Source organism: Oreochromis aureus, linkage group 7 (genome assembly GCF_013358895.1).
Source record: "Oreochromis aureus strain Israel breed Guangdong linkage group 7, ZZ_aureus, whole genome shotgun sequence".
Taxonomy (NCBI): Eukaryota; Metazoa; Chordata; class Actinopteri; order Cichliformes; family Cichlidae; genus Oreochromis; species Oreochromis aureus.
Window position 1 is genome coordinate 38,585,227 of NC_052948.1, and position 13,291 is coordinate 38,598,517.

The 13,291-nt window shown below is 39.3% G+C and overlaps 1 protein-coding gene across 5 annotated transcripts in view; it reads right to left on the reverse strand.

The window, feature by feature from the left end:
• Window positions 1-13,291, reverse strand: part of plppr1 (phospholipid phosphatase related 1) — a 56,679-nt gene that overhangs the window by 14,489 nt on the left and 28,899 nt on the right. For all 5 annotated transcript variants that reach the window (XM_031745752.2, XM_031745751.2, XM_031745750.2 and 2 more), the window contains exon 3: window positions 8,614-8,802. In XM_031745752.2, the coding sequence (XP_031601612.1) occupies window positions 8,614-8,802 (189 nt within the window). The remainder of the gene's footprint in view (window positions 1-8,613; window positions 8,803-13,291) is intronic.

A 13,291-nucleotide genomic window follows, 5' to 3' on the forward strand; every position in this document is an offset into this window, starting at 1 on the left:
CTCCTGCAGAGGTTAAGTCCCAGGCATTTAAGTGTTGATTCTTTAGGGAATTATGGTAATGCATGCTCAGTTCAAATATACGATTTATTGGCACATCACTGAGAGTGTTGTGAAGTGTTGTGCCTGAAGCATCATCAGTGGAGCTATACCTCTTGGCAAATGTATCAGGTCCAGATTGGGTGACAAAATGTCAGGAATAAAATACTTCATCTGCATCTCAAATGGATTTTCCTATGATAGATGGAGAACAGGGTGGCAGTCATTTAAGCATATTACCTTACTCCTTCTTGGAACACACACAATGACTGATGATTTAAAACAGGAGGGGACAACAGGCAGGGAGAGAAAGAAGTTTAAAAGACTCCTGTGAGCTGCATCCTCTGATGGGGATACTGCTGGGTCTGGCTGCTTTACAGGTGTTGACATGCTGGAAAAAACTTTGTGCGTCATCCTCTTTAATGATCAGAGTGCCAGCCTTGACGTTTTTGGAAGGCCCCTCAGGGAGAGTGGCGTTCTGACTCTCAAAATGGGCAGAAAACTTATGTACCTCATCGTGGAGCAAGACGGTGACATTGACTGTGCACCTGGGCTTACCTACAAAGTGTAAAGTGCTCCTTCCACATGCTCTGAGAGTTGTTACTGCTGAGCCGTGTCTGTACCTTGTCTCTCTAATTCCGCTTGGCTGCCTTCATAGCGCAACATAGGTCATATCGGGATCTTTTGAATTCTCCTTGTTTTCAAAGGCAAATACAGCATTTTAGGGTGGTGCAGCATTGTTGTTCGTTCACTGTTTCTAGTTAGGTTCTAGTTAGATGTTCATCCTGAGCATCGAGTTTCCTGTACACCTGAGTGTCTCTGTGTATATGTTGATGTTAATGTTAGAGGCACTGGTGTCCCATCAAGTTCCTGTCTGCTTGCACCCATCCTTTAAATGAATTGTGTGGCTGTAGTTGGGTCTTCGTATACAGCCTTAACTCTGCTTGTCTACGGAGCATGCAATCTGTAAGGAGCAAGTATTTTGAAGGCATTAGTGTCCCATTAACAAAGACTTGAGATTATAGGCCAGTAGCTTTTTTTCAGGTTGTAGGTAACGCTCTGATTTGACAGAACACATCAGTCTTGTGACTGATGGCTCTGCTTTCACTGCTGTGAGATTTGTTAGCATGTGCTTTGTGTGGAAACAGAGCTAGCATTAGCAAAGAAGCACACTTCTCTTATCATCATAACAGATACATTTCCTCTTATAAACCTTGGCCAACAGCTGTTTTTAGACTAGACCACTTTAATTTCTCATTAATGTTTCAACCCCTTTGTAGATACTGAATGTTAACGAGTCGCATAGTTTTGTTTAATTCAGCTGAAAATGTTATTACTGTAAGTAACTTTTTAAAATCAAGATGTCAGGCTGCATTTGTCTGCTGTTGTTTTAGAGATATATGATGCTGTGAAGCCCACATATCTAAGATGAGGTACATGACGCATTGCTGGAGATTAAATAGAACATAAAGTATTTATAATGAGCTGAACCATATAACACTGGTGAGATTTATGAGTTTATGTACAATTTTCCAATAATACAGTTTTACGTGCAGTGTGGTGTTCCCATCGTGTTTTATGTTCAAAAACCTTCCAATGAGGCTTAATGAAAACAATTCTGCAAAAAAAATCCTCCAATCCTCCTGAAAGACTTATTGCCAGTTATCACAAACGCTTGATTGCAGTTCTTTCTGCCAAGGTTGGCAACCACTTATTACGTTCAGGTGGGCAATTATTTTTTCATATAGGGCCAGGCAGGTTTGGACACCTTTATTTTTTTCCTTAATGAAAAACATAATCACTTAAAAACTGCGTTTTGTATTTACTGTCTGATGATGTCTGTAGAATGTAAGTGTGACATGGGGTGTCATCACCTCTGTTTGTTTTTTTGTGAAGTTAGTGCACACCACCTAATCAGATGTGGTGCATTACATCTCCTAATCTAAATAATCAAAACAGTTCTGTGTTACAGACTCTTGGTCCTACTATCAGTGAATTGGATTAGACATTCTATAAATTGTTTACGCATAACTAATAAGTGCTTTAAATATTACTGACAATTCAAAAGTTTTATTAACAGATCATTTATGTGTATTTTATAAGGATTTATAAGGATCTCATTACCTATTAACTTACACTTATTACAGTGACTTTAACTATTACCATACAGGTGAACACTGGTTAAAATAACTCTTTTAACTAGTATAGGATCAGTGTGTTTCCATGCAGTTTTTTTAAATGATTAAAATCAGTTAATTTTGTTTTGTTTCTGGTTTTTTTTTTCTAAATGATGGCATTTACATTTTCTAGCAGCTAGCACTTGCCTAGAAGCATTTGTCTCACTAGAGTCTATTTCACCGCTGAAAAGGTTAGGTACTACTGACTGATTGTGTTATTTCAACTCATGCAACCCCCCACTTTCCTTTATACAAATGTCAGTAAAAACTGACTGAAAATAGCCATCTCTATGTATATGCCAGAAAACTGAGAAACAACTTGGCATTCAACTGACACAATGATGTTGGAGCAGAAAATGAAAAGGTTAAACAAGAGACATTAAAAAAAACATGCAAACCTTTCTGAGAGGGCTTTTTTTCAGTAAGTGACCTGACATGAGAGAAAAGAACAGACTTCCAGTTTGTGTATCCCAATAGCTTTGAGACATCAAAACATGTAAAATCTGAAGTCTCTGAAATATCTGTGACATAAAAATGATATCAAGCTGCTCAAATGTTTAAAAAAAGGGACACATAAGAAATGATACTCCTAAAAGTTTAGTGTTAGGACCATCCTCCTTTATGCATCTACATCTTAGTTTTACCTTTTCCAGCTTCCACATTATAATGTGAGTACTAGCCTTTCTCTGAACTTAAATTACAACATTTTTCATAAGGAGAAAAAAAAAGTGTAGTATTTACTGAGAAATAGAAATGTCTTTGGGCTATGCATTAAAGAGCAATTGTATTACAATTGAAACCAATGAGTCGATGGTAGAAACATGAAAAACATGTTCCTTTAGTTAATAAGGACAGAAAATGAAAATGGGGCAACAGCTGATAACTAATGAGATTCTTCATTAGCAACTAATGGAACAATCAAGCCTGTTACTGTTTCTCCTCATATTTTATATGAGAAGAAACAGTATGAAGTATTATTTGGCCTGTTCATATTGTTGGCAAACTGATATGCTAAATAACATTGAGAAAATTTAAAAAAAAAATACAAATATCAGGGTGATGATTGGTATTTAAATGCTAAAAATGGGTCATTTTAGCCTGTCGGTAGGAGGAACATGGCAGCATCATAAAATACAATTTAATTTTTGTGAATCTAAAGATCTTACATATTAATGCAACTGAATCAAAATGCATCATTTTAAACCAATGCTAGGTGGTTGCTTGGCAATATGGCAACGCCATAATATCGAATACTGATCAGAACCTCTAGGGGCCTGAGATGCATCTGTGTACCAGGTTTGGTTGCAGAAAAAGAAAGAAAAAACCAGACACACATACACAGTTTTTGTGTAATAATGGAACAAAGTGTAAAATAAACACTTCGTTAATTCAAAATAGAGCTTGTTTTGACTTAACTGTATAACGATACAGTGACATAACTTTTCCCAACTGTGCACTTCCCTTCAACTCTTTAGAGGATATTCACGTCTTTAAGCTCATCAGTGTTGTTTACAGGAGCTTTGAGGAGCTGTTAGACCAATTAGCAGCTAATGAAACAAATACTTCTCTCATGATTCAATGCAGAAAATAAACAAAACTAAAACAGAATATGACTCCTGAAATGTTACACCAAATGAATGCTGATACTGCTTTGTGTCTCTGTGGATGTGCGAATAGGATACGGTTTGCATATTCATTTCAAAGGGTGATAATATGTAAAGATGTCGAGCTTAAGGCTTGGTACTCTGCCAAGAGGGGAAAAAAGGGAAAAACAGAAAAAAAACAACAACAGAAACCCAATCAATGCTGCTTTAAGCTTTAGATCTCTTCTTAATGAGCCCATAATTTTCAGTATTGCTACCAAGACACACAATTGAGGAAGTGGAATAAGCCACAAGGAGCTAAAATGGTGTGTGATAAAATGCACAGATGTTGCCCATTTTGGGAAACATTATCTTTTGTTTCTGTGGGATGTACACCTGGCAAAAGCAATATTTTATCATCTTGGCACTGAAAATGATAAAACAGGCTCTATTTTGCCTTATGCCATGGTTGAACGGGTTTATAGACTGTTGCATGAACACAACCCATCTAACCTTCACAGCATCCCATTGGTTCGGCCATGTGGAAAACTGCATAATTTACTGACTCTGTACTAATTGGCCCACATCCCAGCCCTGCCATCATTAATTCTGACTGAATGCCCCTCTGTTTTATGACACGTGGAGATGGAATGACACACAGTGTCAAGCACCTGACACAGCACTCTCAAAGGGCACAATTATAAGGTATGGGATGGCGTACCAATGGCTAAAGGCAATTTGTAAAAGAAAGGCCATATAGAGCATATTCCAAAGAGAAAGTCACAAAAAAAGGGGGCAGAATAAAAAAAACAGTGGAAAGAAGTGGCAGGATTACAAAAAAGCTTTAACAGCTGACACAGCACTCTCTGAGGAGGGGATGGGACTAAGACGGAGTATTAAATTACACAAACAATGCGTTAAAGAACATCTGGCCTTTTAGTCAGATACTGTAGTAAATAAAGCTTGCAAGTGGGTTCAGTGCAATTTACAAGTCAAGATAAAGGTTGAATGAATAAGTGACACTTGGAGAAAGGAAGAAAGATTTCATCTACAGGTATAATGCAAAAATCATCCACTAACAAATGTTCCGGTGACAGAGTGGTGTTTATAAACAAAAGATAGCAACAAAATAAATAATTATACTTATCTACTGACTACATACCATGACCAAGTATACACACATGCACTCACTGACCTTTTCATAAGGTACACCTCATCAGTGGCTCCGTATTGAAGATTCTAATTAACCAATCACATGACAGCAGTCAAAGCATTTAGGCATGCAGACATAGTCGAGATGACATGCATCAGAATGGGGAAGAAAGGTCATTTAAGTGACTTTGAAAATGGTTGTTGGTGGAAGATGAGCAGTTTCTGAAATACTTGGACCAGCCTATCTACTGGGATTTCCCCACCAAGCCATCTCTAGGGTCTACAGAGAATGGTCCAAACAACAGAAAATATCCAGCCTCAGTGATGTCAGAAGCCAAAGGGGAATGAGCACACTGCTATTGACTGCTATTTTAACTTAAGTATGCACTTTTTACAATTCATGTATGCAAAAGAGCATCTCCAAACAGACAAAACATAGAACCTTGAAGCAGTTGTGCCACAGCAGCATAAGACCCGCATAAGTGTCATTTCTGTCGGGTAAGAATAGAGAGCTGAAGCTACAGTACAATAAAAGGTTAGAAAAACCTCGCATGGTTTGACGAGTCTCGCTTTCTGCTGCAACATTCACATGGTTGGGTCAGAATGTAGCATAAACAACATGAACACAAGGATCTATCCTGCCTTGTACCAAATGTTCAGGCTGCTGGTGGCCTTATAATGGTTTGGGGGATATTTTCTAGGCACACTTTGAGCATTCTTTAAATGATATAGTCTACCTCAATATTGTTTCTGACCATGTCTAACCCTTTACCACCACACTGTACCCGTCTTCTGATGGCTGCTTCCAGCAAGTTAATGTGTCATTTGACAAAGCCCAGATCATCCCAAACTGGTTTCTTAAACATGACAATGAGTTCATTATACTCAAACTCAGGCTCCATTATCACAAGATCTCAATCCACTAGAGCACCTTTTGGATGTGATGGAACTTGAGATTCTTGAGTCTTCAACCAGCTGCTGCTATCATGTCAATATGGACCAAAATCCCAGATGAGTGTTTCCAGCACTCTATTGAATTGATCCCATGAAGAACTAAGGGAGCCCTAAAGGCAAAAGGAGGTCCAACCCAGTACTAGTAAGGTGTACCTAATGAAGTGGTCAGTGAGCACACCCACTTACTGAAGTAATCACTGCAGAAAGGTGAGTCAAAATTGCACACAGATGCACTCTCACCCCATGAAGTGTAAATAATAACGTCTGTCACATTTCCTGGCCAATCAGAGCACCCTTCCAGATTTTAAACCAGCTTGTGTTATTGTATCACGCATGTCAAATCTGCATGTGCACATATGTGTGTGAATGCAGAGAGGTGTGTTTCTCTCCGTTCTGCTGACACATCAAGAGACCAAACACCTACGTGGGGGTAAATGCAAGCTATGGGATGTCTTTTATTTCCTCAATAAAAGTGACAATAATTCAGAATTTACTTCAGGAAACACGCTGGTGACAACAGTTGGTGTTCAAAGCCTCTATGCAAACAACTAAAGTAGAAGCGCATAAAAACAAGGGACCAAAGGAGGCAGCTGAATGATCATAAATAAATGGGTGGTACTGTATGTGTTAACCGACTGGTGTAACGATCACATCCATGATTAGATGCCTTTTAAAACTGCAATAAAAACAAGGTTATGAGGGAATTGGACATGTGACACAACTGAAAAGGGTTTTCTATATTCGTTTAGGGAGCAAAATTTAGATTACAATCAATGGAACATGTAGCATGTGTGCAGGCTTTTCAACCACTCATTAGCACAGTAGATAAAATAATACCAAGTAAGTGCAAAAAAGCTGGGAAGTTGATGCTGATTGGACATTAAAGCTGATGATCCACGATCTTGTTTATGGTCTTTACAACAAGTCTCTCTTTTTGAACAAGAAAAGCAGGGCACAAAAAAAAACATTTGATAAATGAAAATTAATTGTCCTACAGAAAAAATAAGTGATTACACTACACTGCAGAATCACAGCAGCACATCAACCGGCCGAACCCACTGATCCAGATCTCAGTTCTATACAATCTCCAGCGCTGGTGAGATATTTTGAATTTGATAACAAATAAATGCTGGTAAAATAGCTGCTATCAGTGTATCTATAATACATCTTCAAATACATATATATGTACGTGGCCATTTGACCTTCAGACAGCAGCTACTCAAAAACCAAACGTTCCCTGTATTCTCAGACTAACTTGTTTTTTTCCTTCACATATGGCCGAATGGAGAAAAAAATACATTTTAATATCAAACAAGCAAATGCAAACACGCTTCAGGAGGTGTTCAGAAAATATTTGACATGGGTTTAATAATGAGCTGACCCAAGGGCTCAGAGACAGATGGTGCCTGTTGTGAACGGGCTGAAATTAATAAGCATGGAGCAAAACTGACACCTGGTGGCTGAAAGTCGCTCCTGTTTGAGGCATTTAAATCAGCAGCGCTTGCACAGTATGAGCATACAAGTCATCTTGGAAATGACTGTTTTCGGAGAATGATTTATTATCTTTGCAGCTGGAATTTTTTAAACACCAGAGTAGTAACGCAAGTGTGACATTTATGGCTTTGGTGCATCAGGACCGTGCCACCCTCAACAGATATGGCTAAATATGACTCATGGTATTGATTGCACGTGTGTGCTTTACATCCTGTGACAAATTAACCTAATATGCTAATAATGCCATTACTAGCCAATGGATTTTGCATAACATGCCCTTGTTAAAATGTCTGCAAAGAAATAAAAGTCATGTCAGTGAATGTAGTTCACAAGACACCTTTCACGAGAAGACCTGTGTACTTCAAATTCATATCATTTGTTACAGCATATTGCCAGTATAACAAGAAACCACTATAGCCAATTTAAAATGAACAATTAACCTGAGATTCATGTCTTGGTGTAGCACACCTTGAGAAAACCCATGCAGGCTCATGGAGAATATGCAGACTCCACACAGAAAGGCCACCAGCGGACCATGAGGTTCAAACCAGAAACCTTCCTACTGCCACCAAAATCCAACTATAATCCACAAAAACCATTTATTCCTGAGATGTAACCAGCATGCACTGCTCCCTGTATAGCACAGCCTCACATTTCATACCTTCCACTCCTTTAGCAGGATGTTTTGTAGAGTATGATAAACAAGTCAAAGAGATTCTACAGACAGGAAATCAGGGACATACATATTATTAGCTGACCCATAAAAAGATATTGAAAGAGTATGACCTGCAGGCATAAACTGCTTGCCGTGAAATCTTTCTTGCATATTTTTCCATATTTTACCAGAGATAGGTATGCAGCTGCTGTAGCGTACAGACAGAAGGCTGAATGGATGATATCTAATGATAGGTATATTATTTGCAAGTCAGTTTTACTTAAAAATGCTGCCACAAAACTGGGTCATGTCACGCTAAATTATAACTTTAAATTAGCCTGCATATACTAGGACACCCAGCAGAGTATTGATAATTGCATTTTTAAATTATTCACTTCTCAAAATAAATGGATGTGAAGCATTCGAAGCAAAGTCAAAGATGAGGAGACCCTGAATAAACAAACCCAAGCTGCATTTAATGACGGCTGTTTACGAGAAAATCGTAAAACAATTTGAGCAATCCACAGAGAAGACCCGGTTTTAAACACTGCTGTTTACTTACTATAGCCGTCGGAGCAGCAGCCACCACGCAGTACAGGATGAGAGGAGGGACGAAGCTGGACTCCTCCGTGCCAGGATACGGCTTCATCAGGTCAGCATCATTACAGAAGAAACCCTGCACGTGGACGCTGAACAGGTCCGTGCACTCCATGTAGTAGGCCAACAAGACCGTGCCGGACATGATGACAAGCTGGAAGAAGAACATGTTCGGAGGGAGTTGGAAAGGAAGAAGAGAAAAAAAGAGGAGGAGGGAAAGAAGGGAGATGTTAGTTGTGTATCCAGTTCACCGAAGGCTGTCCTGATTCAGTTCCCAGGTGTTAAAAAAAAGTAGATTTCATCCAATGAGTTGTATCTGAGTTGATTCCTGAACATCGCTGTACTTGACTATGATGTGTCTAACAGGTTTTAATACAAAACCACCACCTAAATCCTCTAAAATCCCATCTCTTTCCTTCTCTCTCTCTCCCTCTGTTTTTCCTCTGTCTCATGTTAACTCTGGTCGTGCACATACAGCCCCCTCCACCACCACCACCACTACTGGCACCACCATCACTTACCACCTCCCTTCCTCCCTCACCCCCTCATCCTTTTATCCCACTATCATCTTTTGTCTCTGGCCTCCTTTCGCTGTCTTTCTCTGCAGGCAATTTTTTTTCATACGTATAAATATATATAAATATAGAATCTTTCGTCAATGATAATGAACCAACACAGAAATAGAAATTGCACCACGCTGCACCGCAAGGCTTTTAATACTGTTTACGAAAAAGCAGCTGCATTTGTGTCACTCACCCACCAATGTCCCAATAACAGTGTCAATTTAGCAAATCGGCTGGGGTTAAATATCAAAGGAAAGTGATGACACATTTTTTATTCTTTGACGCGTCAAAAAAGAACAAAAACGTCACAGGAAGTGGAAGGAATAGTTCATCAAAATCAGTCAAATACTACCAAAATACTATATTAAATGAAAAGAGTTGTTTAGTAAATGGGTAAATCAGTCGCACCAGTCTGCGGCTCACCTATGACTACCAGTAAGCAACAGAAGATGTTTTATTGATCAGAGGAAGAATTGATAAAGTAACAGAACATTACACAGACTGGCAAAGACTCGTTGCATAAGCACTCATACGCTTTAGCAAACTTCTTCTTGGCTCAAAACCTGTCAAATGTTTAAAGTTATGCGGAGATAGTTTTTTTTTATTTTAAGTGTTGGTATTATGAGTGGTTCATATAAAACAACCAAATGCTTGTAATTCTGCCATCCAACACTGGGTGTCACTAAGTGACCACAGAGTCAGTAATCCTTCACACAGTTCTGCAATTAGATACTACAGCATCACAGTAATCACAGTCTGTGTGTCTAAAGGACATTTTAGAAGGCATAGTTATCATTAAAAAGGTCAGTCTGACCCAAAGTTAAACATCTATTTTTTACTCTGGATTCTTTTGGATTCCTGGTTTTGTAGGTACCTCTGGTAGAAATGTCTGCCTTCTCTTACAGATAATGGAACTAAGTGGTGTTTGCCTATTTTGTTGCTCCGAGCACTAAAAAAATACATTTGACAAAGTCAGCATGCCTCCTTCCATTACTTCGCAATTCTTGTTATGAGCAGTTTCATAACAACACATTAATGTTTACATCCTGTCATGCTGTCATGAGCACAGGCCTCTCGCGTCACCAGTAGAAGCATTCCTTTACTGCTCACGCTGCTTGGTTTGTGAAATAAGTCCCGACTTCTGTGAAACAGTTTTTCACATGCAATTTGAGTACCAGGTGAATGGCATGTCGTTTCACTACATTCAAGGGAAGACCGATATTTCTATAGCAGATATCTTCAAAATAGGCCAAGACAAAATCATTTATATTTGATTTGGGGTTGAACTGTCCCTTTAATTATTAATCATCTCCTTTGGCTCACTCCAAAATGTTACAACAATGTTCAGCTTGGTGTTAGGGTTTATTATCTCATTGATGAGACAACACGGCATCACTGACACTGACAACTTAAGAAAGAGAAAAGTTTCTATAAAAGCTGGTTGCCTCATTATAGAGTCATCCTTTTGTTTGTGCTAAAGGCAACATTTCCCATAAATACCTGTTAAGCAGTTAAACAGCCAATGACCTGTTTAACTGCTGGTTAACAAGTCTTTACTCAGCCAATCAAATAGGAGAAATTTAATGTAACATTCAAGATGATCTGCTGAAGCTCAAACTGAGCACCACAATGGCGAAGAAAGGTGACTTAAGTGACTTTGAACATGGCATGGTGTTAAGTGGGCTGGTTTAAATATTTTGGAAATTGTTGACGCCAGAAGCCAGAGGTCAGAGGTCAGAGGAGATTGGCCAGACTGCTTTGAAGTGATAAGAAGGCAACAGTAACTTAAATATACACTTGTTAGAACATGTGCAGAAGAGCAGAAGAGCATCACAGACTCAAAAACAGTTTCTTCCCAAAGGCCATAACCACCTATAACTCACACATGCACCGATAACACCCCCCCCACCCCCCCCCACCCCCCTCATTTTCCCATTTCCCTCTATGAACCACCACTGTGGAATACCATATTCTATGTGCAATAGAATACATATTTACATATTTACTTTTTTTACACTGGTTTGTACATTTGTACATTATATTTTTTCCTCTGTTAATACTGTTCATATGTATACTGTGCTGCAGAGCTGTGCACCCACCCCCCAGCATGTTTGCACTGAATGGGAGATGCTCTGTATCTCATTCTACAACTGTATAGTGACAATAAAGGCATTCTATTCTATTCTATTCTATGTCTGAATGCTACAGCGCCAGCAGACTTACACGGTTGCCACTCATTTAAGCTAAAAACAGGAGACCCAGGCTACAAGTGACACAGGCTCTGGAAAAATGGACAACAAAAGACTGGACGAGGTTAGTTTCGTGAACATAGCAGTGTACTCAAATGACCTCCATAGTCTTCAGATCCCAATCCGATAGAGCACCTTTCGGATGTTGTGGAGCGGGAGACTCACAAACGTGCAGCCCTCAAATCCGCAGCAACTGTGTGATGTTATCATGTCAATGAGGACCGAAACCTGTGTCCACCACCTTATGGAATCTATTCCATGAAGAATGGTGGGTACCCAGTACTGGAGTAAAGTGAGAGATTGCAATGTTTGCCCACCTTTTCTGTGTCCTGAGTTAAAAAAAAAAAAAAAAACTATATACACAACTGGTGCTTTACAGAAATTCAATGGTATGTCCTTTTCAATCAAATTATTTGATCAAAAGTGATCATTTTTCCAATAGAAAGCACATGACATATATATGCATTACATGAACTATAATACATAAGTGGGTGAACCAGACTGGACAATCTTGCCTGCAGGGTCCAGACAGCGAAGGTAAGAAAGCCGCTGTGTCGACAGAGAAATGTTGGCACGGGCAGTCATGTGACAGATGGCTCTGTGAAGACGTCCAGGTGAGCGCACCTGTGTGTTTATGTGCGCTTTGTCTGTTTTAAGCCTACTCTCTGAATAACACCAAGCTAGTTTATATTATTTTTTGCCCTCTGCTGTTGTTACCAGGATACCCTGCCGTGGAGAACATTTTTGTGCAGCTCACACGCAATCTCATCTACTGCTACGGTGAACCATAACACTCTGACGCGCACCGTATGTAGCCTTGTCACAGTTCATACCTCATAACTAACAATAACAAGCAAAACAGAGCCGCTCACATCAGCAGAAATCCTCCATCTTAAAGCTGCTCGAGAGCATCCAAATTACAGACACAGATACTGGATCCATTTCATGATTTTATGATGTTCAGCAAACAAGCTCCAGCAGGGTAATCGGCTAAAACATTATTCAGGTCTCTTCTGAAAATATGTAAATTCCTGAGCTCGCAGAAATGCCATGTAATACCCTGTGGGATCACGTACTGAAGAATGTCAGGTATACGGGAAACTGCATATAAACGGGCTTGGACGGGTTAATTGGAGGGATGCTATTTATTTATTACTATTACCATGATTTCATTCAGTGTGACCTTCTACTTATTTGCATTTATTTAAAACAGGCTTAAGCTTGCCTGAAGCTTAGTCACAACCACATTTGTATTTGCTCGCCAAAAAAAAAAAAAAAAGACTTACAGTTGTTGGAACAAATAATTAAGCAGCATTTTACATCTTTACAAAGCACACATATTTCCTCTTTACCCCACATTATTCTTCTAACGCTCCAAACTATAAATCATGGAGGGTCATAAACAATCAATAAGCCATTACAAACGACAAGAGTCATCACGTTGTTTCAAATTTTCAAAACCGTCCAAAAGAAACGTGTAATTTCAGCTTCTTTAGCATGACTCCGCTCTCTCAGCAATCTATAGTAGAACCTGCACGGTTGTGAGTCACACCTATAATTACCTTTTGATGTTTAAGTGTACCAAATCTCACTCACCTGAAAAGAAAATTGTGGTGCAGTCTAGTTCCTGGAGGCCGCTCTCCACTTTTGTGACTTTCATAAGCTGGCTTTTCTGTGACACCTTCCGACCTGGACAAAAGTCCTTCTCTCTGCATAAAGCATTAACTTGTGGCTGCATTATATTCACTCCAGAGCCAGCGTCATGCTGCATTAGCTATGTGGAGGGGAGACTGACAGAAGTCTGGCTGTAATAAAATGGTTATACAAAGTT